The sequence below is a fragment of the Melanerpes formicivorus genome, unplaced genomic scaffold (genome assembly GCF_026170545.1).
Source record: "Melanerpes formicivorus ecotype bairdi unplaced genomic scaffold, bMelFor1.0.p_v2 SCAF_26, whole genome shotgun sequence".
NCBI lineage: Eukaryota > Metazoa > Chordata > Aves > Piciformes > Picidae > Melanerpes > Melanerpes formicivorus.
The window spans coordinates 12,048,681-12,072,769 of record NW_027142378.1 but is presented as its reverse complement, the minus strand read 5'-3'; the positions used below and the strand labels follow the sequence as shown (position 1 = coordinate 12,072,769).

Sequence of the window (24,089 nt, the reverse complement as noted above, 5' to 3'; positions counted from 1 at the left end):
GAATGAAGTCCCTCGGGGTTCAGAGAACAGATGAAGAGACAGATCCCATTCCTCCTGCCTTTCCTCAGGAGCAATTCAGGGAAGAGCTTTGCTATTGATTTTCAGACTCCTGGAGCTATAAAGCTGATGCATTTAAGTGAGGAAGACTTCATTTCTAGGGGAAGCTCTTCACCTGCAGTCATTTCTCTCTAATTCAACTACAAGGACTAAATTCTCAGGGGATTAAGTAAGAGAGGAGTGAAGGTCAGCACCACTGCAGCACAGAGTTAATAATTCTCCTAATTAGATAACTGGAACACAGTCCAAAGGAGGAGTTTGGAAGAGCACTCACTGAGAAAGTTTGTCATCCAGAAGAATCCTCCTGCTCCCTGGTGCTTCACCTACCCTTTCCTGCTCAGCCCCTGACTGACACTGGATGGGGATGGCAGGAGAAGGCCTTAAGAGTGCAATTCAGATGTGTCAGGAGCTTACCTGACATTCACTGTGGAAGAACAGAGGGACTGGGCTCTCACCACCCTCATGGGCAACAACTTCTTCCTCACAGCCAATCTCAATCTCCCCACTTCTAGTTCTGCTCCATCCCCCCCAGTCCTATCCCCCCCTGACACCCTCACAAGTCCCTCCCCAGCTTTCTTGCAGCCCCCTGCAGATCCTGGAAGGCCACAATGAGGTCTCCTGGGAGCCTTCTCCTCTCCAGACTGAACCACCCCAACTCCCTCAGTCTGTGCTCACAGCAGAGCAGCTCCAGCCCTCTGCTCATCCTCCTGGCCCTGCTCTGGACACCTTCCAGCTCTTCCAGAGTCTCTTTCACCAGGAGTCCCATGGAATAGACAAGGGCTGATGGGGACAAGTTACTCCTGGGGAGATTCCCATTGCACTCCAGAAGAAAATGTTTCCCCATGGGAAGAGTCAGGCATTGGAATCATCTCCCAAGGGAAGCAGTGGATTCCCCTGCTTTGGGCAGCTTTAAGACTCAGCTTGAGAGGGTGCTGGGCCAGCTCATCTCAGCCACACTATCCCTTAGAAAGGTTGGACCAGATGATCCTTGGGGATCCCTCCCAACCTGGCATTCTGTGAGCCTGGGATAATTGTCTCCACAGAGACTAAGAAGGTTAAGGCCTGTTTTGACACAAGCAGTAACAAAACAACATTAAAAACACACAATCAAATCAAATCAGAAGCATTTAAGTCCAGCTGAATGATGACCAGACCTGGCTCCAGCTGCAACTTACCACGGGGAGGGTGAGCCAGGTGGCCACGATGCAGTCGGTGATCCTGCGGTACCACGCCGGTGAGACAAGCATCAAGGGGAGAAAGGGCCCCAGCATGAAGATACTGCCAAAAAAGCTCCCCAGGAATAGTGCCAGTGCAAAGTAAATCCCTTTCCATGACACCATGGCTCTGAAAGAGAGAGGGGGCACTGTCTAAGGGAGAGAAACTGAAAGCACCCACACAGCGCTGCGAGTCCAGGGGCCCCGTGGGAGGCAGCTTCCTCCTTCCTCCCCTTGGCTGGGAAGGCATCCTGAGAGCAGACACCAGCCAACTGCCCCAGCTCCCCAGCACCACCAGAGGAACAACCATAAGCACAGTGACTTGGGAAGGGGCACTGGGGTACTAAAGGGGTCATAATAGTGTCAGCTGCATCCCCTTTACTCTGCTCGTGGGAGACCCCACCTCGAATGCTGCAGTGTAAGGACACAGAGCTGCTGCAGGCAGTCCAGAGCAGGCCACAGAGATGATCCAAGGCATGGAGCAGATCTGCTGTGGGCACAGGCTGAGGAGCTGGGGGTGTGCAGCCTGGAGGAAAGAAGACTCTGGGGTGACCTTAGAGCTGCTTTCCAACAGCTGAAGGGATCCTGCAGGAAAGCTGCAGAAGGACTTTTCCTCAGGGTGTCTGGAGACAGGACAGGGGCAGCGGTCTGAAGCTGGGGCAGAGCAGGGCTAGGCTGGATCCTAGGAAGAAGTTCTTCAGTAGGAGGGAGCTGAGACTCTGGAGAAGGCTGCCCAGGGAGGCTGTGGATGTCTCCTCCCTGGAGCTGTTTAAGGCCAGACTGGATGAGGCCTTGGGCAAGCAAGTCCAGCTGAGAGAAACCCCTGCCCATGGCAGGGGGTTGGAGTAGATGATCTCTGAGATCCCTTCCAACCTGAGCCACTCTAGGATTCCATGATCATTTCCTCTGCTTATTACAACAACCAGCTGAACCCCAGAATCTTCATCAAGTTATTGTTGTCAGCCAAACACCCAGAAGAGCTACAGAAGGACTTTTCAGCCACTACCTTTGTCACTGCCAAGGTACTAATGTCAGCAGCTTCTGAAATGGGGAACTTCACTTTTCACAGGATCATAGAAGGGTTTGGGCTGCAAGGGACCTTAAAATCCCAGAGTCACAGAGTTACTGAGGCCAGAACAGACCTCTGGGATCAGCAAGTCCAGCCTATCCCCTACCACCACCACATCAACCAGACCATGGCACCAAGTGCCACATCCAATCTTCCCTTAAACACCCCCAGGGACCTCATCTAGTTCCAAGCTCCCTGCCATGGGCAGGGACATCTTCCACTAGGCCCAGGCTGCTCAAGGCTTCATCCAGCCTGGCCTGGAACACCCCCAGGGAGGGAGCATCCACAGCCTCCCTGGGCAGCCTGTGCCAGGCTCTCACCACCCTCACTGGAAAGGATTCCTTCCTCATCCCCAGTCTCAATCTGCCCTCCTCAAGCTTCAGCCCATTCCCTCTCATCCTGGCACTACAAGCCCTTGTCAAAACTCCTCCCCTTCTTCCTTGTAGGTCTCCTTTTCCACCTCTCCATTTCTCCTTGCAGGAACTCATCTTCCCCACCCAGGGGCTGCATGCAACCTCCTTCAGGACGCACTCAGGCCTGCTCAGAGCCACTGGTGCTTGAGCCAGGTGCAGTGATGTCCTCCAGCCAGATGCCTGTCCCCAGGCAGCTGCTGGACCACACAGCCTGGGACAGATCAGGCGTTTCAAGCCCCAGTTCTCTTCTCATCACAGCAGGGCAGGCAAGCACTGGCTGAAGCCTCCCAGCTCAGCCTGCCTTAGACAATCTGTGGCTGTTTGAAGCCTGCTGCACTTCGACTGTCCTTATCAGTTCTTTCCCAGCTTATCCCACCAAACAGCCACCAGCCCTTGGTTCTTGAGGCAGTAGTCTAGACTTGAAATATTTCAGTGTCTGTGCTATCAGTTACACTCCCTGATTACAAATGGGAATGTACAGTGCCCAAGGCTCCTTAATGCATCATGGCAGAACACTCAGCAACCCTCCAAGCATCTGTCACACAGCTTCAGGCCTTCACAATTTAGCAGCCACTACCAGCTATGACAAAGCAAATGGGGAAATATCAATTCTCCAAATGAGGGCCTAAAAATAGACTCTTCTCATCTGTTTTGGGCTCCAACAACTGTTTGCAAAGCCAAAGGTTAAGTAGAAGTCACTTTCCAGTCCCTCCACTGGACTCATTTCTTTCCTTTGACAGGCTATTTCAGACATGCTGAGAGAGAAAGGATTTCAGGGCAAGCAAAACAGGAAGCTGGTGTTTTCTTCTTTCCATTTGAAAATGAGCAATGGAAAGGTAATCACAGCCTCACAGAGTCACAGTGTCACCAAGGTTGGAAGTGACCTCAGGGACCATCGAGTCCAACCTGTCACCACAGACCTCATGACCAGACCATGGCTCCAAGTGCCACATCCAATCCCCTCCTGAACACCTCCAGGGACAGGGACTCCACCACCTCCCTGGGCAGCACATCCCAATGGCTAACAGCTCTCTCAGTGAAGAACTTTCTCCTCACCTCCAGCCTAAACTTCCCCTGGCACAGCTTGAGACTGTGTCCTCTTGTTCTGCTGCTGGGTGCCTGGGAGAAGAGACCAACCCCCACCTGGCTACAACCTCCCTTCAGGGAGTTGTAGAGAGCAAGAAGGTCTCCCCTGAGCCTCCTCTCCTCCAGGCTAAGCAGCCCCAGCTCCCTCAGCCTCTCCTCACAGGGCTGTGCTCAAGGCCTCTCCCCAGCCTTCTCTTTGCAGGTCCCTTCCAACCCACACCATTCCATGCATCTATGAGAGCCACTCTGCTTTTGTGTGGGGGGCAGAGCTGTGGGGAACGAGCCCACATCATTCCAAGGCAAGGAGAGCTGCAAGCAGCCAGCAGGACAGCACCCTCACCCCGGGCCTGTAGCTCCTGCTGTGTTTTGTGGCAGCACTCCAAGCTGTTGGGGCACTGTACTTCCCATGCTCCAGTTGCCATAGCAGAAGCAAAACAAGCTCTGTCTCCAGGTACTGGGAACAGCCATCCTTCACACACAGTTTTTGGTTTGCATGTCTGTCTGGTTTAGCAATTCCTGGCCCCAGTGGGGCAAACTGCTGCACAGAGCAGCAGCAGTGCTGCAAGCCCCAGCTTTGGTGATGGTGGTGATGGTGTTAGTGCAACATCCCACACAAACAAAGGGCAGCCCACAGCTGCCACACTTGCCTGCAGCCAGGTTTTGGCATGCTTAGCTTATCACCTCCGTGCTTTGATGATGGGTCCAGCTGGAGTGGCAGACAAAGAGCAGCTTGGTAGGATGAGCACAGGGGTTGAGTCAGGGGTTGGAAGGCACCTCTGGAGGTCATCCAGTCCAACACCCCTGCCAGAGCAGGGGCACCAGGCTATCACAGAATCACCAAGGTTGGAAGAGACCTCACAGATCATCAAGTCCAACCTGTAGGTCATGCTGCCAGGCACGAGGCATCCACGATTCCTCTGGTGGGCTGTCCCAGTGTGCCACTGCTCCCACAGTAAAGAACTTCCTTTGGGATCAGGAAGATTACCCTTCCCCATCTCCGAGTTCATGATGATTCTATTAGATTCTGTTATTTCCCCCAATTACAGAGTGTTAGGGGATGGAAGGCTCCTTGAAAGATCATCCAGGCCAACCCCCCTGCCAGAGCAGGAGCACACAGGGCAGCTCACACAGGAGCACATCCAGGTGGGGTTGGAATGTCTCCAGAGAAGGAGACTCCACAGCCCCCCTGGGCAGCCTGCTCCAGGGCTCTGACACCCTCACAGTGAAGTTTTTCCTTCTGTTGACAAGGAGCCTCCTCTGCTCCAGCTTGCACCCACTGCCCCCTGGCCTGTTGGACATCACTGAGCAGAGCCTGGCTCTGTCCTCCTGACACTCACCCTTCACAGACTTACAAACATCAATGATGATGCAAATGCAGTTGTAAACATGAATTGATTACTAATTATTGCACATATTTGTGACCATTCATCACTATTTCACAAGGTTTTAAGCAGCCTGCTCTCTACAGCAAGCCTACTCTTCCTTCACAACTTCCTCCAGGGCTTCTCAGTGGGCAAAGGATGGACAAGAAGTTTATCTGGTGAGAAACAAGGAAGTTCTGCAAGTGAAAAGTGAAGTTGTAGGATCAAAAGATAAAGTTCTAGGATCCAAAGATAAAGTTCTAGGGTCAAAAGATAAAGTCCTAGGATCAAAAGATAAAGTTCTGGATCAAATGATAAAGGTCTAGGATCAAAAGATAAAGTTCTGGATCAAAAGATAAAGTTCCAGGATGAAAAGCAAAGCTCTAAGACGAGAACTGAAGCTGCAGAAGACTGACAGTCGTCAGGACTCACCACACTCCTCTTGCCCCCTAAACAGTCCCTGGCTAGTTCAAAGCTCTGGTACAAAGAGGTTAATCCATCTTCCAGGTTCAGTGGGAACAGAGCAAAGGTTTAGCCTCCAGCAGGGGATGAAGCACAACTACCTGACCAACAGAGCCAGCTGCTGGGTATCTAGAGAGGTTTTTAAGCACTTGGTCCTCTGCAGTCAGCAAATCAGGTTTTATGACACCACTGGAAGCAAAATTGAAGAGAGGGATTTTAGTGCCAATAAAGCAAGAGGGAATTAATGCTGGTCAGGGAGTTTCCATTCAATCAGCAGAGGCAATAAAAGTGCTCATTAGTCCTCAAGAAGTGGATGGGGAAAGGCTAACTACGGGGTTTGATTCTTCTTCCAGCCACAGTTCCTCTCCCAGTCAATCACCAGTGGAAAAGGTAAATGTTCTCTTCAATTACAGTCAAGCAGAGACTCCCAGCCAGCCTAAGATGCCTCTTCTCCAGCAGCACAGCACAGAGCAGCAGCAGTTAAGTGGCTTCATGCAGCTCTGCATTTCTGCACATCTCTGCCCTGGCAGCTCCAGCTCCCAGGTTCACGTTTGCATTCTGGAAGGGGAATTCCCAGTCACAGCTTCCACAGCAACTTCTAACACCTCTCATCTGGGTGAAATGAGCTGGGGCTGCAAGGGTGAAGTCAGGGTGGTGAGAGAGTGGAACAGGCTGCTCAGGGGGGTTGTGGCTGCCCCCTTCCTGGAGGTGTTCAAGGCCAGATGGGATGAGGCCTTGAGCAACCTGGGCTGGTGGAAGGTGTTCCTCCCATGGCAGGGGGGTTGGGACTAGATGATCTTCTGTGACTGACTTAAATCTGCCCTCCTCAAGCTTCAGGCCATCCCCCCTTGCCCTATCACTACAAGCCCTGATGAAAACTCCCTTCCTGCCTTCCCTGTAGACCCCTTTCAGGCACTGGAAGTCCTCTGGAAGTCCACAAGAGATCAAAGAGCTGACCAGCTCTGACAACAAACCCCAGTGACAATCATGAAAGCCAGCTCAGAAGTTCCACTCTGTGGCTGGCAGTGCTAACCAAGCCATAATTGCTTTTGTTCTTCCCCTCTCTGCTCCAGAGCTCCCCAGGGCTCCACAGCTCTCTTGGTGGGGAGGGGTGCCACTTGTGCCTTCAGAAGTACCCATTTCACAACGAAACCTCAAGTGGGAGCAGAAATCAAGGACCCCAGGCTGAAGAACTCAAAGGCAAAACTCACAGAGTGTTCAGTGGAGTGTTTTTAAACCTCTCCTGCTGGCACTGAACCAAAACAATCACCCCCTGAGAAGAGGAGGAGCTCTGCAAGGTCTTGACATGGATGGCAACAGATCCTGGATGTACAGGCTGGAAAGCAGTGGTAATTTCCAAGGTTCACAAACTCTGCTGTGCTCACCCTTTGCAAGGCAAACTCTTTGCTCAGCCTACTCACAATGCCCCTGGTGCACCTTAGAGACCTCAGAGCTGCATTTCAGCATCTGAAGGAGACCTACAGGCAGGCTGGGGAGGGACTGCTCAGAAGGGGCTGTGGGGATAGGGTCAGGGGCAATGGTTTGAAACTGCAGCAGGGCAGAGCTAGGTTGGACATCAGGAGGAGGCTCTGCAGCATGAGAGTGGTGAAACACTGAACAGGTTGCCCAGGGATGTGGTTGAGGCCCTGTCCCTGCAGGCATTCCAGATCAGCCTTGCTGTGCCCTTGGGCAGCCTGATTTATTTGGCCATGTCCCTGCTGGGTGCAGGGGGGTTGGCCAAGATGACCTTTGAGGGTCCCTCCCACCCCAGTGTGATCTGTGAACAGTCTTCCAATGCATTTGTGCCCCTCAGCTGTAGATCACCACCACCACACCTGGGTACATCTGGGTGTACAAAGCAGTGTTAGACCTGCAGCCTGCACCCTGCTCCCCAGCTCTGCAGCTACAAGGAGGAGCTTCTCTCTTGACAGAACTCCAAAGAGACATCCCCAGGGCTTCCAGTGGATCCAGATCTCCCAAGTGATTTCTAACCCAGTGCAAATCCTTCCTTCAGAGGTGCTGTGCAGAGGGGCAGGCTTTGCCCAGGGAGGCAAGCAACTGAGTTGGGCCAGCTCTACTCGAGCTCACCAAGCTCCCTGCCTCAGTGTCCCGTGCTCAGTGTCCCATGCCCAGGGTCCTGCTGATGCAGACACCTCGGTTCTGGTTCCAGGCCTACTCCATCTGAGGCTATAAAACACTTTTTTCCCCCTAAGTAAGTTCTCTCAAAGCCAGAAAATGTATCAGCAGTGCAGCATAACAAAGCAACTCATGCTTTATGTTTGGGGGAAGGGATGCCATCCAGAAGGGTCTTGGCAGGCCTGAGAAATGGACCAGTGCCAACTGCATGAGGTTCAAACAAGTCAAAGTGCAAGGTCCTGCAGCTGGGTGGGGACAAACCCAGGCACAAACCCAGGCTGGGTGCAGAGTGGGCTGACAGTAGCCCTGAAGAAAAAGACTTGGGGGTGCTGGACAATGAGAAGCTTAACATGAGCTGGCAGTGCCCTCCTGCAGCCCAGCAGGCAGCAGTGTGCTGGGCTGCAGCCAGAGCAGTGTGGGCAGCAGGGCAAGAGAGAGGATTCTGCCCCTGGGCTCTGCTCTGCTGAGACCTCACCTCCAATACTGTGTGGAGTTCTGCTGTCCCCAGCAGAAGGACACAGAGCTATTGGAGTGAGTCCAGAGGAGGCCACAAAGATGACCCAAGGGCTGGAGCAGCTCTGCTGTGAGGACAGGCTGAGGGAGCTGGGGCTGTGCAGCCTGGAGACTCCAGGGCAACCTTAGAGCTGCCTTCCAGTACCTGAAGGCTGCCACTGGAAGGCTGGAGAGGGACTTCTCATAAGGGTGTCTAGAGACAGGATGAGAGGGAATGGTTTGAGGCTGAGGAAGAGCAGGTTTAGACTGGATCTGAGGAAGAAGCTCTGCAGTACAAGGGTGGTGAGACTGGAACAGGCTGCCCAGGGAGGTCCTGGATGCCCCCTCCCTGGGGATGCTCAAGGCCAGCTTAGGTAAGGCCTCGAGCAGCTGAGTCCAGTTGAGAGGCACCCCTGCCCAACGTGGGGAATTGGGAGCAGATGATCTGAAGTCACTTCCAACCTAAGCCACTCTGTGATTCTTGTTAGAGGGGGATTGCTTTGGCGCCTCAAACACAGAGGAAGGCAGAAGCCCCCATCTGATTCCTAGCTGATTCCAAAGTGTTTAGATGCTATTGACAAGTGGGTGAACAGAATGCTTTGCAGGAGCACTTGGCAATCCTGCAGCACATCCCCAGTGTGAGCAGCTGAACAAAGCAACCCAGTGCTGAAGCAACTGGGGAAGTCATCTGCCAGTGCTTTAGGCAATCCTTCACTCAGCTGCCAGCAGACAAATGGGGGAAAAACCAACAAGAAAGTAACATCTGAGACTAAGAGTTGGAGGTTTTCAGCTTTGCATTATGTAAAACAGCAGCAGCTCACTTCCAACAGCAGCTCCATTTCCAATCCAGTTGGCCAGGGCTGGAAGGGGATTGGAAGGAACAGAAGGACTGAAAGTGGTTCAACAAGTGCTGAATTCCCCCTTGCAGAGACCACAGAGACCCTGCAGCAGGAGTGAGGTTGGAGTGGGCTGCAAACGCAGTTGGCACTGCAGAGGCATTAGCCAGACACGCTGTGGCAGGCAATTCCAGAGCAAGGCAGCCATGAAACCACTGCAGGAGACTGAAGAGACTCAAGGGAAGAAGCTGCTAGAGCTGTTCAGGGACCAGCAGAGTCTATGCTGAGCAATGCTGAAGCTAAACCAGAGCAACCAGGGGGAAAAGGGCAGGCAAGAAGGGAAGGCTCACAGGAGGCAAAGAGCTTCCTCACACACACCCAGGGCACTGCTGGAGGCCACCTGACTGCTCCCAGTTTCTGACTGCACAGAATCACCAAGGCTGGAAGAGACTTCAAAGATCATCGAGCCCAACCTGCCAGCACAGACCTCATCACCAGACCATGGCACCAAGTGCCACATCCAATCCCCTCTGGAACCCCTCCAGGGATGGGGACTGGCTATAGGAGTGCCCTAAAAGCTGCAAAGTGAAAGGGCAAACAAGCAAGTCTGAGAAGACTGTGATTGATGAAGAGGAAAACAAAAGGCTTAGATAGTTAATCAGGCAGAATACAAAATTAACCAGGTGGGAAAAGGCCTTGGGGATCATCAAGTCCAACCTGCCCAGGCTCCCTGCAAACACCCCCAGGGATGGGGACTCCACCTGGCCCTGCTGGCCACACTTTGCCTGATGCCCCCCAGGTACCATTGTCTCTCTTGGCCCCCAGGGCACATTGCTGCCCCATGCAGAACTTGCTGCCCACCAGCACTCCAAGGTCTTTCTCCATGGAGCAGCTCTCCAGCAGGGCAGCTCCTAACCTGTCCTGGTGTCCTCCCCAGATGCAGGACCCTGCCCTTGCCCTTGTTGGACTCCATGAGGTTTGCCTGTCCAGCTCTCACTGGATGGCTGCACAGCCTACAGGCTATGTAATTCATCCATCACCACCCTGGGCTGCAACAGGTCTGAGTGACTTCCAGAGCAAGGAAGCTCCCTCCCACCTCCAAAACCATGGCCACACAGCCACCAACCACTCTCCTCTGCAGGGGCAGTGCAATCTATGACTCACTTGCATCAAGCCTGCCTGAAGAAGCCATTACCTTGACCTAGACAAATGCAGCTAAGAGTTGCAGAGCTAAATATAGCAGAAGTGATGTCAGCCTTATGTGATTTACTCCTCATCTGAATACATCATGCTGCCTTTCAAATGCTTTTGTAGCTGCTCATTAGCTCTGCTCTTGGGTTGGGCTTTTTTTGCCTCTCTTTGTCCTCTTCTCACTCACTCCTCTTTGCTTACCCAGAGAATGCCTGCTCAGGAGAGTTCATTGAGCTACAGGCAAGAAGGCCTGGATCACTGCACTGCTGCAGCACCCATGCTGGTGTGGAATGCAGAAGCTGCTGGGGCTGAGGAAACTCAAATGCCAGTGGTGACAACGAGAGATGTGGGAGTCCATATGCAAATAAGCCCTCAACAGTGAAAGGAAACAGTAATAAGAGTGGCTTCTAAATGTCAGCCAGGGGAACTCAGCAAAGGTCAAGGCACTTGGAAAGGAAGAAGTTAATCAAAGAGTTTTCTGTATTTGCAGTCCTTTGTTCCACAGCTCAGTAAAACACACTCCAGAGCACAGCTAACAAGTGACCTTTCTGGCCAGCACTCCCTGCTCCTTCTCACAGATCACAGAATTGTCTCAGCTGGAAGAGACCTCTAAGATCATCCAGTCCAGCCACAGGCCCAGCCCCACCATGGCCATTAAACCCTGTCCCCAGCTGCCATGGCCACAGGTTTCTGGAACACCTCCAGGGGTGGGGACTCCACCACCTCCCTGGGCAGCCTCTGCCAGTCCCTGACCACTCCTGCAGATAAATTTGTCCTCACCTCCAACCTGGCCTCCTGCCAGAGCAGGTCACACAGAACACATCCATGTGGGGCTGGAAGGTCTCCAGAGGAGACTCCACAACCTCCCTGATCAGTCTGCCCCAGGCCTCTGGCACCTCACAGTGAAAAAGTTTCTCCTTCTGTTCACAAGGAGCCTCCTCTGCTCCAGCTGCACCCACTGCCCCCTGGCCTGTTGGACATCACTGAGCAGAGCCTGGCTCCATCCTCCTGACACTGCCCTGCACATCTTTATGAACGAGGTCACTCCTCAGGCTCCTCTTCTCCAGGCTACAGAGCCCCAGCCCCCTCAGCCTTTCCCCAGAAGGGAGATGCTCCACTGCCTGCAGCCCCTTTGTGCCATCCCATCATCCCGGGCAGAGCCTTCTATCACAATCAATGCATTGAGCTTCAGGAGTAATGCCTCAGAAGAAAGCCATCCTAACCTAGATCCTTCATCCTGATTGCAGAGGCATTAGGCTGGAACTGGGGGTGGGAAGTGATCCTAGATGCTAACACAACCTCCACACGAGTTGCCCTGAAGGGAATTCCAGGATGGGAAGAGCCAGATGAGGAGGAGCTGGGAGCAATAACCATCTGCTCAGGCCCCATGTGCAGAGACACAAAGAGAAGAGCAAAGCTTCAGAGAGAGGCATTCAGCAGGATCTGCACAATTCAAACTGCACAACCACCTGTGACTGTTGACTGCTGCTCCCTGGGCAGCACATCCCCAGGGCCAATCTCTCCTTCTATGAAGAATTTCTTCCTCACCTCCAGCCTAAACCTCCCCTGGCACAGCTTGAGACTGTGTCCTCTTGTTCTGGTGCTGGGTGCCTGGCAGAAGAGCCCAATCCCCAGCTGGCTACAACCTCCCTTCAGGTAGTTGTAGAGAGCAATAAGGTCTCCCCTGAGCCTCCTCTTCTCCAGGCTAAGCAACCCCAGCTCCCTCAGCCTCTCCTCACAGGGCTGTGCTCCAGACCCCTCCCCAGCTTTGTTGCCCTTCTCTGGACAGGTTGAAGCCTGTGTCAGGGCTCCAGAGGGAGGTCTCAGGGTATGAGTGATGGGATGTGCATGTCTGTGTGGCTGTAAGGGCAGTGTAGCTGTGGGGCAGGAGGCTCTCATGCTCAGGTGATTTGCAGTCCTGTCAGGGCTGTGTGGTACTCTGCAGAGCTCTGTGCATGCATTGTCAAACTGAACAGCTGACTCTGAGGAAGTGCCAGGCTTTGCTGAGCTGACTTGGTGCAGTTTAACTACACACTGAGAACAACCTACAGCCCAGAGGAAGAGGCAGACTAAGCAAGCAGATTTAACCTTTGAATTCAGCCTTTTATTCATGCTGCATTTTACAGTTGTCCAGCAGTAAGTCAAAGTTCCCCCAGTGCCCCCCCTTAAACCAACCTTGCCCTGTTCAGCAACAGCTCTTACTTGAGCTCAGACACACAGTCACTAGAAATACAAGTACCCCTGACCCCAGGGTGTTAGGGGCTGGAAGGGACCCAAAGAGATCAACACCAACCCCCTGCCAGAGCAGGAGCAAAGAATCCAGCACAGGGCACACAGAACACATCCAGGTGGGGCTGGAAAGGCTCCAGAGCAGGAGACTCCACAACCTCTCTGGGCAGCCTGCTCCAGGCCTCTGGCACCCTCACAGGGCAGAAGTTCCTCCTCATGCTGAGCTGGAACCTCCTGTGCTGCAGTTGCCATCCACTGCCCCTTGTCCTGTCCCAGGGTGCAGCTGAGCAGAGGCTGTGCCCTCCCTCCTGACCCCCAGCCCTCAGCTATTGATAGACATTGATCAGATCCCCTCTCAGTCTTCTCCTCTGCAGACTGCACAGCCCCAGGGCTCTCAGCCTCTCCTCACAGGGCAGTGCTGCAGTCCCTTCAGCATCCTGGCAGCTCTGTTGGACTCTCTCCAGCAGGTCTTGGTCTCAGAGGTCACCCCACATGCATTTTACTGCAGGACATCACAGCTCACAGGATGTTAGGGGTTGGAAGGGACCTCCAAAGATCAAGTGGAACCCCCTGCCAGAGCAGGAGCAGAGAATCCAGCACAGGGCACACAGGAACACATCCAGGTGAGTCTTGAAAGTCTGCAGAAAGGAGACTCCACAGCCTCTCTGGGCAGCCTGCTCCAGGGCTCTGGGACCCTCACAGTGCAGAAGTTGCTCCTTGTGTTGAGGTGGAACCTCCTGTGCTGGAGTTCACATCCACAACTCAAGCTATTCCATCCCAAGCTATCAATCTCCAAGCTGTGCAGGAAGCATGGTTAGAGTCTGAAACAAAGAGAGAGCAGCTTGGCCTCTGCCAAGAGCCTTGTGGCTGAGAGCCTCAGCCTGCCCTTCAGGGAGATGCTGGGATACAAACCCCAACCCTTCCACCTGTGAGGCAGCTCTCATCTGCAGCAAGCCTTGACACACCTTAGGGTGTTCCTTAGGGTGTCAGAAAGCATCTTCCATGCTGACCTCACTGGGAAGAGCTGCTAAGAAGGAAGCAAATGAAGGACTTGTCCTTCTTCAGCTGGCTGCCTTCACTGCTGACCAAAGCACAGCACAACTCCAACAGGGAGGCACTCACTAGGGCCAGCTCCCACTCTCCCAGCCCAGCAGCCAGACCTGAGTGCTGAGGTGCTGTGAAGGAAACCTGTTTGAACACCAGCCTCAGCAGCTGTGGAGGAGGCTGCTGAGACACTCACCTTGACACCAGCATCCTTCTGCAGACACAACTGCCTCAGGGCACACAGCAGTGCTCACTGAGGGGGCTGGGAAGCAAGGCTGCCTCTCACAGAACCAGGCAGTGGTAGGGGCTGGAGAGGAGCTCTGAGGATCACCCTGCCCACCTCTCCTGGAGCACCTTCCCACCCTTGTTCTGACTCAAGAGGTACTGAGTCAGGCTGCAGAGTTAGGCATGGGCTAAGGAGTTTTCCTCCTAGAGTGACCTAGTTCCACACCTTGGTAAGAGCACTTCCCTTGGAGCCATGCATTTGCTGCAGGGCTTCCACCACCTACACTTCAGACCAAGGCTAACTCAGGCTGAGCAACGAAGTGTTGAAGGAGCCAAGCCCTGGCCACAAGCCCAGAGGGGTTTCAGATGGTTCTGATGCCAATCAGCTTCACTCACCCTTGAATTCCAGGCAGCCATGGCATTTCTCACCTCCACAGAGAGGAAGCCTTGGTTTCCAAGTGAGGTAGCTCCCAGCTCCCAACCCACCAGCTCACCAGAGCCACCCCATCATGTTGGGATTCCTGGGCACAGTGAATGGAACAGGTACAAACATGCCCCTACAGAAGCTGCCTTGGCCTGGTGGAAGGGGTCCCTGCCCAAGGCAAGGCTGGAACTAGGTCACAGACTCAGAGAATCACCAGGGTTGGAAGCAGCCCCTAAAGGTCAGGCACTTGAGCACCCCCTGCTCCCCCTACCCTATCCTCACAGCTCCTGCTCCACCACCACCATTCCTGCACCCATCCCAGAGCCAGGGAGGGATGCAAGAGAGCACCTAGAGGGGCTGAGCCCCACTGAGGGGCTGAGCCCCACTGAGGAGCCCCAGCCAGCACCCGTGGAGGGGATGGGGGGAGTCAATGTTGGCCCTAACAACCGGGGGGCCAGCAGGCCCCCCGGCCTTTTGTCACCACCACCATCACCCAGTGTGCACCGTGGGCACTGACCTGAGGTGAGAGGAGGATCCTCAGCCCCGAAGGGCTCAGCTTAGGGCTGCTGCCCTTCCCGGGAGGCACTAAATAGTGGAGAGGGTGGGGAGGGCAAAGTGGCCACCCCTGGGGTGGGAGGAGACTGGAGCAGAGCCCAGGTGCCCTGGGTTTGAGGGGAAAAAGGGGGAAATTGGGGTGGGAGGAGACCAGCAGAGCCCAGGTGCCCTGGGTTTGAGGGGAAAAAGGGGGAAATTGGGGTGGGAGGGGTGGCAAAGGGGCAGGGTGTGAAACCAGTGCTCTTGAGACAGAATGGAGATTAAAATGGCATTCAGGTGTGAATTGTTGGCTTGCAGTGATTGCTGGGTGCTTCATGTGGCTGCTCCCAGGCTGTTGCACTCCTCTGGGAGAGGAGAGAATTCATTGGCAGCCCCAGCAGGGTCTTGAGAGGCCAATGATAAGATCAATAAACAAACCCCACACAGCACAGGAGGTGATTGGGTGCAGTCAGCACAGCTCCACCAGGGGCAGGCCTTCTGTGACAAGGTCACAACATCAATAGATGAAGGCTGAGCAGCTGACCTCCTTTGCATGGACCTGAGCATTCATTGGCAGCCCCAGTAGGATCTTGAGGGGCCAGTGATGAGTTCAACAAACAAACCCCACACAGCTTCTGCTAAGGCACTGTACAGCACAGCACCTCAGTACACTCTTGATCTCCACCCAGAGGGGGCCTGGGGGCTGCTTTCCTGCCCATCTGGGTGTGGGGAGGGGGCCTGCTTCTGGGAGCAGGCTGTGTGAAGCCAGGACACTGCTGGGCTGGAGGAGCCAAGGGGTTCAGCTGGCAGAGCTGAACTCCCCTGCAGCTACACAGAACAGTCCCTGGCAGGAGCAGCCCTGTGGCCTGCCCTGTGTGAGCATGGAGCCAAGAGGAGGGTGGGAGGGAAGCCTCTGCTCTGCAGCACGAGTGCAGGAGCTACAGAGAAAAGGAAGGAGAAGAGAGAGCTCCTGCAGCAGCCCTGCCAGGAGCAGCTCCCTGGTGCTAGGGCATGTGGGCAGGGGCAGATCTCAGGCTCTGGCTGCACAGGAGGCTGCAGCAGGCAGCACTGGGCCCGAGTGGGGACAGCAGCCCTGCAGGTCACAGCAGCACTCAGGCTGGCAGAGACCTTTGGTACCCTTGGGCCCCACCACCCAGCTGCCATGGCCACCACACCATGCCCTGAAGCACCACATCCCCATGCCTCTGACACCCCCAGGGCTGGTGACTGCACCCCTCCCTGGGCAGCCTGCTCCAACCCCCCCTCCATCTAGGAGCTGTTCCCTGTGGCACTGCACAGTTCCAGATGCTGCAGCTGGCCCTTCCCCTGCACCTGCCCAAAATGCCTCTTCCTGGGTCCTGCTGACTCCCTGCAGCCTCTCTTCTCCCAGGCAGAGTGGGTGGGGATGGACCTGCTGCAAGCAGAGCAGCAGTGCAGTCCAGCCCTGCCTGCCCCTCCAGGAGCCATCCTCATCTCCACAGGCACAGAGCTCTCAGGCTGGGGAGAGACCTCAAGGCTCAGCCAGCTCCAAGCCCCTGCCATGGGCAGGGACACCTCACACCACAGCAGGCTGCTCACAGCCACCTCCAGCCTGGCTGCAAACACCTCCAGGCAGGAGGCTGCCACCACCTCCCTGGGCAGCCTGTGCCAGGCTCTCACCACCCTCCTGGGGAACAACTTCTTCCTCACAGCCAATCTCAATCTCCCCACTTCTAGTTCTGCTCCATCCCCCCCAGTCCTATCCCTCCCTGACACCCTCACAAGTCCCTCCCCAGCTTTCTTGCAGCCCCCTGCAGATCCTGGAAGGCCACAATGAGGTCTCCTGGGAGCCTTCTCCTCTCCAGCCTGCACAACCCCAACTCCCTCAGGCTGTGCTCACAGCAGAGCAGCTCCAGCCCTCTGCTCATCCTCCTGGCCCTGCTCTGGACACCTTCCAGCCCCTCCAGATCCTTCCTGGCACAGAGGCTCCAGAGCTGGCCCCAGAGCTGCAGCTGTGGTCTCAGCAGAGTGGAGCAGAGGGGCAGAATCCCCTCCCTGGCCCTGCTGGCCACACTTCTCTTGCTGCAGCCCAGGCTCTGCTTGGCTCTCTGGGCTGCAAGTGCTCACTGCTGGCTCCTGCTGAGCTTCTCCTCCCCCAGCACCCCCAAGGCCTTTTCCTCAGGGCTGCTCTCCAGCCAGACCCTGCCCAGCCTATAGCAGTACCTGGGATTGCCCTGCCCCAGCTGCAGGACCTTGCCCTTGGTCTTGTTGAACCTCCTGAGGTTGTCCTGGGCCCAGCAAGGCCTTTGCCACCATCCCCCACAGCCAACTCCTGGCCAAGCTGTCACCCCTGGCTGGGACAGCAGCTCTGAGCTGGGTGAGGAACTGGCTGGAGGCTGAGCCCAGGGAGTGGTGGTGAATGGTGCCACAGCCAGCTGGCAGCCAGGCACCAGTGGTGTGCCCCAGGGAGCAGTGCTGGGCCCCAGCCTGTTCCATATCTTTATTGATCATCTGGAGGAGGGGATGGAGTCCACCAGCAGTGAGTTTGCAGCTGACAGCAAGCTGAGAGCAAGTGTTAATCTGTTAGAGGGCAGGAGGGCTCTGCAGAGGGACCTGGGCAGGCTGGGCAGATGGCAGAGGCCAAGGGCAGGAGACTGAACACATCCAAGTGCCAGGGGCTGCACATTGCCCACAGCAACCCCAGGCAGTGCTGCAGGCTGGGGGCAGAGTGGCTGAGAGCAGCCAGGCAGAGAGGGACCTGGGGGTGCTGATTGACAGCCAGCTGAACAGGAGCCAGCAGTGTGCCCAGCGGGACAAGAAGGCCAAGGGCATCCTGGCCTGCAGCAGGAGCAGTGTGGCCAGCAGGAGCAGGGAGCTCATCCTGCCCTGTGCTCAGCACTGCTCAGGCCACACCTGGAGTCCTGTGTCCAGCTCTGGGCTCCTCAGCTCAGGAAAGATGTTGAGCTGCTGGAAGGTGTCCAGAGAAGGGCAACAGAGCTGGGGAGGGGTCTGGAGCACAGCCCTGTGAGGAGAGGCTGAGGGAGCTGGGGTTGCTTAGCCTGGAGAAGAGGAGGCTCAGGGGAGACCTCATTGCTCATTGGTGGGGTTGGTCTCTTCTGCCAGGCACCCAGCACCAGAACAAGAGGACACAGTCTCAAGCTGTGCCAGGGGAGGTTTAGGCTGGAGGGGAGGAAGAAATTCTTCACAGAGAGATTGGCCCTGGGGATGTGCTGCCCAGGGAGGTGGTGGAGTCCCCATCCCTGGAGGTGTTCAGGAAGAGCCTGGATGAGGCCCTTGGTGCCATGGCTGAGCTGATCAGATGGTGCTGGGTGACAGCTTGGCCTGGATGATCTCCAAGGTCTTTTCCAACCTGTTAACTCTGTGTTCTGCCCTGGGCCTGCAGCCTGTCCAGATGCCCCTGGATGGATCCCTTGCCTCCAGCTGTGCTGCACCACCCAGCTCAGTGCAAGCTTGTGCCTCAGCAGAAGTCAGGGCAGATGAACTCCCCCGGAGGAGCAGGGCCTGTGGACATGCAGCCACTCCTGCCTGCATGTGGAGTGCCTCATCTTGGTGCTGGGCAGTGCCTGGGGCAGGCCCCTGCAGCAACACCACCCAGCCCTGGCTTCCCCTCAGTCTGCAGCTCATCAGCCTTCCCCAGGTGGAGCTGGGCACTGCTGCAGACAGCAACCCTCCTGCCCTGCTGGACAGCCTGTACCCATCCTGCATTCCAGCTGTGGGGATCATCCCTCCCAGTGTCAGGGAGGGCCTCTGTGTCACAGCCCCCCAGCAGCTCACTGCCCTCCAGTCACCCTCTCTGCTGCCCCAGCTGTGTGCCTGGGCACAGAGGCTCTGCAGCTGGGCTGCCAGTGCCCCCCCTGAGCTGAATCCCCCTTGGGGTGCCCCAGTGCTTCAGCCTTGCCTCAGGGCCACAGGAGGAGAGCCCTTGCCAGCACCCAGCCCTCAGGGCAGGAGCAGGGGTGGTGGGGCCTTGGGGTGTGCTGTAAGGGACTCCTGTTGAGCAGCTGCAGCCTTCCCCAGGGACACCTTGCACCCCTCAACCCCCTGGTGTGATGAGAGGCACTCTCCTGTCCTCCCAGGGCCAGAGGGGATCTGCCCAGCCCCAAGGCAGGACCCCCGGGAATGCCCCCAGCCACAGCGCCCCCCCCAGGCAGCCTGGCAGCAGGCTCCGGGTGGGGCTGGGCTGCCTCTGCCCTCCCCCCCTGCCCCCGGGAGCCTCTCTGCCCTCCTCAGGAGCCCAGCAGGGAGCCAGCCGGGGCTGATGCAGCTGCCCCCAGCCCCGGAGCCGCTGGCCCCGGGTTTGAACCAGCCTGGGCTGCAGCAAGGGGAGCAGAGCCAGCAGGGCAGGGAGGGGACCCCCTCTGCTCTGCTGAGACCCCCTGCAGCACTGCAGCCAGCCCTGCAGCCTCTGTGCCAGGAAGGCTCTGCAGGGGCTGGAAGGTGTCCAGAGCAGGGCCAGGAGGATGAGCAGAGGGCTGGAGCTGCTCTGCTGTGAGCACAGCCTGAGGGAGTTGGGGTTGTGCAGGCTGGAGAGGAGAAGGCTCCCAGGAGACCTCATTGTGGCCTCCCAGGAGCTGCAGGGGGCTGCAAGAAAGCTGGGGAGGGACTTGTGAGGGTGTCAGGGAGGGATAGGACTGGGGGGGATGGAGCACAACTAGAAGTGGGGAGATGGAGACTGGCTGTGAGGAAGAAGTTGTTCCCCAGGAGAGCCTGGCACAGGCTGCCCAGGGAGGGGCTGGCAGCCTCAGCCCTGGAGGTGTTTGCAGCCAGGCTGGAGGTGGTGTGAGGCACAGTGCAGCCAGAGCACTTCTCTGTCCTTTGTTCTGCATGGAGGAGCAACCTGCCCAAGTGACCCTCCCCCTGGCACCCCCAGTGCTGCCTGTCAGGAGCAGCTGCATTTCCAGGAAGCTTCCCCAACCTTTGCCAGAGCAAAGCCAGGTCAGATGGTTCAGCCACTGCCCTCAGCCTCCACAGACACCTCCCTTACAGTGCTCCCATGTAACCCAGCGCTGCTGCACCTTCCCTGCCAGCTGCTGCACCTTCCCTGCCAGCTGCTGCACCTTCCCTGCCAGCTGCTGCACCTTCCCTGCCAGCTGCTGCACCTTCCCTGCCAACTGCTGCTCCCTCAGCACAGGGCTGTGTGGAACAGTCCTGCTGCAAGTCCTTTCCCTTCTGTGTCAGAAGTGAATACACCAGGAAAGAAGGAGGAGGACCAAACCCCCCAGGAATGCTGGGTGCCATGTGGGGTGCAGCAGTTCTGGAGCCTTGGCTAGGAGCAGCTCAGGAGTGGGTTTGGAGGAACATCACTCATGAGGCCCAGCCTTAACAGCTGGGGAAAGGGAGAATGCTGGCCCAGAGCTCTGCTTCCCCCCAGCTGCCCCTCCAGCAGGAACTCCACTTTCATGCTCCAGAGCTCCAGCACAGGCCTGGTGGAAAGCTGATGCTTCAGGGGAGATCTTACACAGACAGGAATCCTCTGGGGCCCCCAGGTCAAGGAGGACCTGAGGGAAGTGATGGAGAGTCCAAGCCAGAGCCCCAGAGATGCTGCAGGCAGTGGAACAGCTCCCTGCTGGGGACAGGCTGAGGGAGCTGAGCAGCCTGAGGGGAGAGCTCATTCCTGTTGGTAAAGATGTGCAGGGCAGTGGCAGGAGGATAGAGCCAGGCTCTGCTGAGGGATGTCCAACAGCCCAAGGGGCAGTGGGTGCAGCTGGAGCAGAGGAGGCTCCACAGGAACAGGAGGAGGTGGCAGAGCCCTGGGGCAGGCTGCCCAGGGAGGCTGTGGAGTCTCCTGCTCTGCAGACATCCAACCCCACCTGGCTGTGTCCTGTGTGAGCTGCTGTGAGTGGTGCTGCTCCAGCAGGGCCTGGGCTGGATGTTCTTGCAAGGGGTTCCAGCCCTCCTGTGACTGCAGGGCAGACAAGAGGGCAAGGCTGCATGTCAGGCAGCTCCCAAAGCAGAGGTGAAGGCCTTGCAAGCTCCACTCCAAGCATTAGGCTCCCCCCAGACACTGCCCCTGGCAGGGCAGCACAGCATGACCTCCTGCAGAGAAGGGCAGGCCCTGAGGCCCCTCAGCAGAGGCTCCAGGCCCTGCAGGTGTAAGAGCAAGCCTCCTTACTGCTGGGAGGCTTCCCCAGCTGCAGGCAGCAGCTCTCACCTCAGGAGTCCTGGGAAGTGACATCCTCAGGGGATTCTGAGGCCAACCAGAGGCATTTTGACCTCAGCCTGTAACATCTCCCCCTGGCAGGGTTGGGAAGCCTCAGCCAAACAGCTGGAGAGCTACAGCAGCACCAGCAGTCCTCCAGGGACCACAAAATACCCTCTGACAACTCTCTCCTACTGTCCTGCTAAAGGCATTGCTGCCATGCTGCCTCCCTGCCAGACCAGATCCTGCTCAGTGCTGCTGAACACCTCCAGGCTCAGCCACTCAGCAGCCTCTGGGCAGCCAGGCACAGCAGTTGCCAGTGCTGGGGCAGCTCCTGAGCAGCAGCTCCTTCGGTGCCACCTCCAGCAAACACTCTCAGCTGTGGCAATGGTGGCCATGAGGAGCTGACACCCAGAGCTGCCTCCCTTGGGGGTTGCTTATTTCACACTGGTGACTAAATGCCATGGGACAGCTCCAGCCACAGCAGGCTGCCCAGGGGCACAGCCAGGCTGACCCTGAGTGTCTCCAGGGACAGGGCCTCAAGCACAGCCCTGGGCAGCCTGTTCAGTGTTCCACCACTCTCATGGGGCAGAGCCTCCTCCTGATGTCCAGCCTAACCCTACCCTGCTCCAGCTGCAAACCACTGCCCCTGGCCTGTCCCTGCAAGCCCTTCTGAGCAGCCCCTCCCCAGCCTGCCTGCAGCCCCCTGCAGGTACTGAAATGCAGCCACAAGGTCTCCCTGCAGCCTTCTTTGCTCCATCCAGACTGAACAGCCCCAGCTCCCTCACCCTGTCCTCCCAGGAGAGGTGCTCCAGCCCTCTGACCACCTTCATGGCCCTGCTCCAGCAGCTCCCTGTCTCCCCTGTGCTGAGGGCTCCAGGGCTGGACAGCACTGCAGCTGAGGTCTCACTGGAGCAGAGCAGAGGGGCAGAGCTGCCTCCCTTGACCTGCTGGCCACACTTCTTTTGGTGCAGCCCAGGATGCCACTGGCCTGTGGGGCTGCAAGTGCCCCTTGCTGGCTCCACCAGCACCCCAGGTCCTCCCCTGGGCTGCTCTCAAGCTCATCATCCCCCAGGCTGTGCTGATGAGTGCTTGCTCTGGCCTAGGTGCAGGACCTTGCCCTTTGCCTTACTGAACCTCAGGCAGTTCTCATCCCCCTTCTCCAGCCTGTCAGGTCCCATGGGTGGCACCCACCCCATCCTTCACTCCTGTCAGCTGCAGCCTCAGCCTGTTCTGGCCAGCAAGCCTGCTGAAGCTGCCTCAGCCTCCTGTCTGTCTCACCCATGAAGCCATTCAACAGCAGAGCAGACCCCTGAGGGGCACCACCTGTCCCCTGCCTGCAGCTGGACAGCTACCACCTCTCTTTGCCACTGCCTGCACAGGAGTAAGGGTCTGAGTGTGCCTGGAGCCACAGGCAGCACAGGAGCCCCTCATGGCTCCCCTTAACCCAGGGAAGGATTTGCTGGAGCCACCTCAGCCTGCCAGGCTGCAGAGGCACAGAGGCAAGAGAGCCTAAGAGCAGCTGGCTGGCAGGGCAGGGCACAGGGAGAGGGGACTGAGCCCTCTGCAAGTCTCCAAGGTTGATGCTTTCATTACCACTGCTGGGAGGCCACCCCCAGAGGCACTCTGCTGCACAAGGCCTGCATGGCACACCCTGTGGCTCTGCAGCAGATGAGCCTGGAGCAAGAGTCCAGCTCCTCTCCCTTTAGTCAGGGGGTAAAGACAGCTGCCTGTGCTGCCCACAAGCCCTTCAGCACTCTCCCTGCTGGCACCACCCTCCTGCCTGTATGCAGTTGCCATGCTAGCACAGCCACAGAGCCCTTGTCTCAGCTTGTGCAGAGCAGGCACCCCTCAGGGCCCTGCAGTGACCTGCTGCACCAAGAGCACACAGACCCAGGGGAGCTGTGTGACCCCTGGCACCTCTGCAGGCACTGCCATAGCTCTCACGGTGGCAGGCAAGCTCAGCACAGAGCCCTCTGGCCCCCTGTCAGACTCTGAGGTGTGGGGTCAGTCACAGCAGAGCCATCACCTGTCTGTGCCTGCTCCCTGGAGCTGGCAGGGCTCAAACCCTGCAGCCAACAGAGGGGCAGAGCTAAATGTTCTCAGGATTGAGGGGAGAGACCTTGAGAGCAAGTGGAACTGATCACAGAGTCATAGCATCAGCCAGGCTGGAACAGACCCCAGAGCTCAGCAAATCCAACCTGTCAGCTAACCCCTAACCCCTCCTGACAACCACACATGGCTCCAAGTGCCTCATCCAATCCCCTCCTGAACACCTCCAGGGATGGGGACTCCACCACCTCCCTGGGCAGCACATCCCCAGGGCCAATCTCTCTTGCTGGGCAGAACTCTCTCCCCTCCAGCCTAAAGCTCCCCTGGCACAGTTTGAGACTGTGTCCTCTTGTTCTGGTGCTGGGGGCCTGGGAGAAGAGCCCAACCCCCAGCTGGCTCCAGCCTCCCTTCAGGTAGTTGCAGAGAGCAGTGAGGTCTCCCCTGAGCCTGGTCCTCAGCACTTCCACCCTGCAGGGCTCACACTGCACCAGAGGCCACTGCTGGATTCCCACTCAAGCTCTCAGGGGCAGCACACCACCACCACCCTCTGTCAGACTGCAGAGGGGCAGAGCAAGGCTCTGTGCTGGCAAACACCTTGACCACTGCCCTGTGCCACTGCTCCCTGACTCTGCCAGGGCTGGGGCTGGATGATGGCCCTCAGCACCACACTCTGCCCCTCTGACACACCTCCAGGGCTGGGCTTCAACCACCCCCCCGGGCAGCCTGTGCCAGTGGTTTAGAGCCCCACCAGCCAAGAACTATCTTCTAACACCCAACCTAAACCTCCCCTGGTGCAACCTGAGGCCCTTGCCTCCCCTCCTGCCACTTGTCACCAGGGAGAAGGGACCAGCTCTCACCCCTTACACCCTCCTTTCAGCACACTGAGCCACAGGACAAGCAACAGGCAAGAAGAGACATCCAGGAGACTCCCTGACCAAAGGCTATGAGGACAGAAACCCCACAGCAGAGGGAGAAGAGGATTTGCAGCTGAGGTGATTAAGGATCCAGGCTGGCACTTCCAGAAATAGCTGCTGGAGACTCAGGGCCTGCAGGAGCAGATGGCACTCATGGCAGCCTGCCCCTGAGCAGCCACCTGCAGGAAGAACCCCCAGCCTGCTAAGCCCC

At 57.0% G+C, this 24,089-nt stretch overlaps 1 protein-coding gene across 3 annotated transcripts in view; it reads right to left on the bottom strand.

Moving 5' to 3' along the window:
• The window catches only part of LCLAT1 (lysocardiolipin acyltransferase 1), a 73,811-nt gene that overhangs the window by 46,014 nt on the left and 3,708 nt on the right, over positions 1–24,089 (bottom strand). The window contains exons 1-2 of one of the 3 annotated variants that reach the window (XM_068153705.1): positions 13,787–16,450; positions 1,233–1,401 (exon numbers count right to left, since the gene is read on the bottom strand). In XM_068153705.1, the coding sequence (XP_068009806.1) occupies positions 1,233–1,401; positions 13,787–13,800 (183 nt within the window). In that variant the 5' untranslated portion in view covers positions 13,801–16,450. Of the gene's footprint in view, positions 1–1,232; positions 1,402–5,632; positions 5,759–13,786; positions 16,451–24,089 lie in introns of those variants that run through there. The other 2 variants (XM_068153707.1, XM_068153706.1) reach the window with 2 other exon arrangements.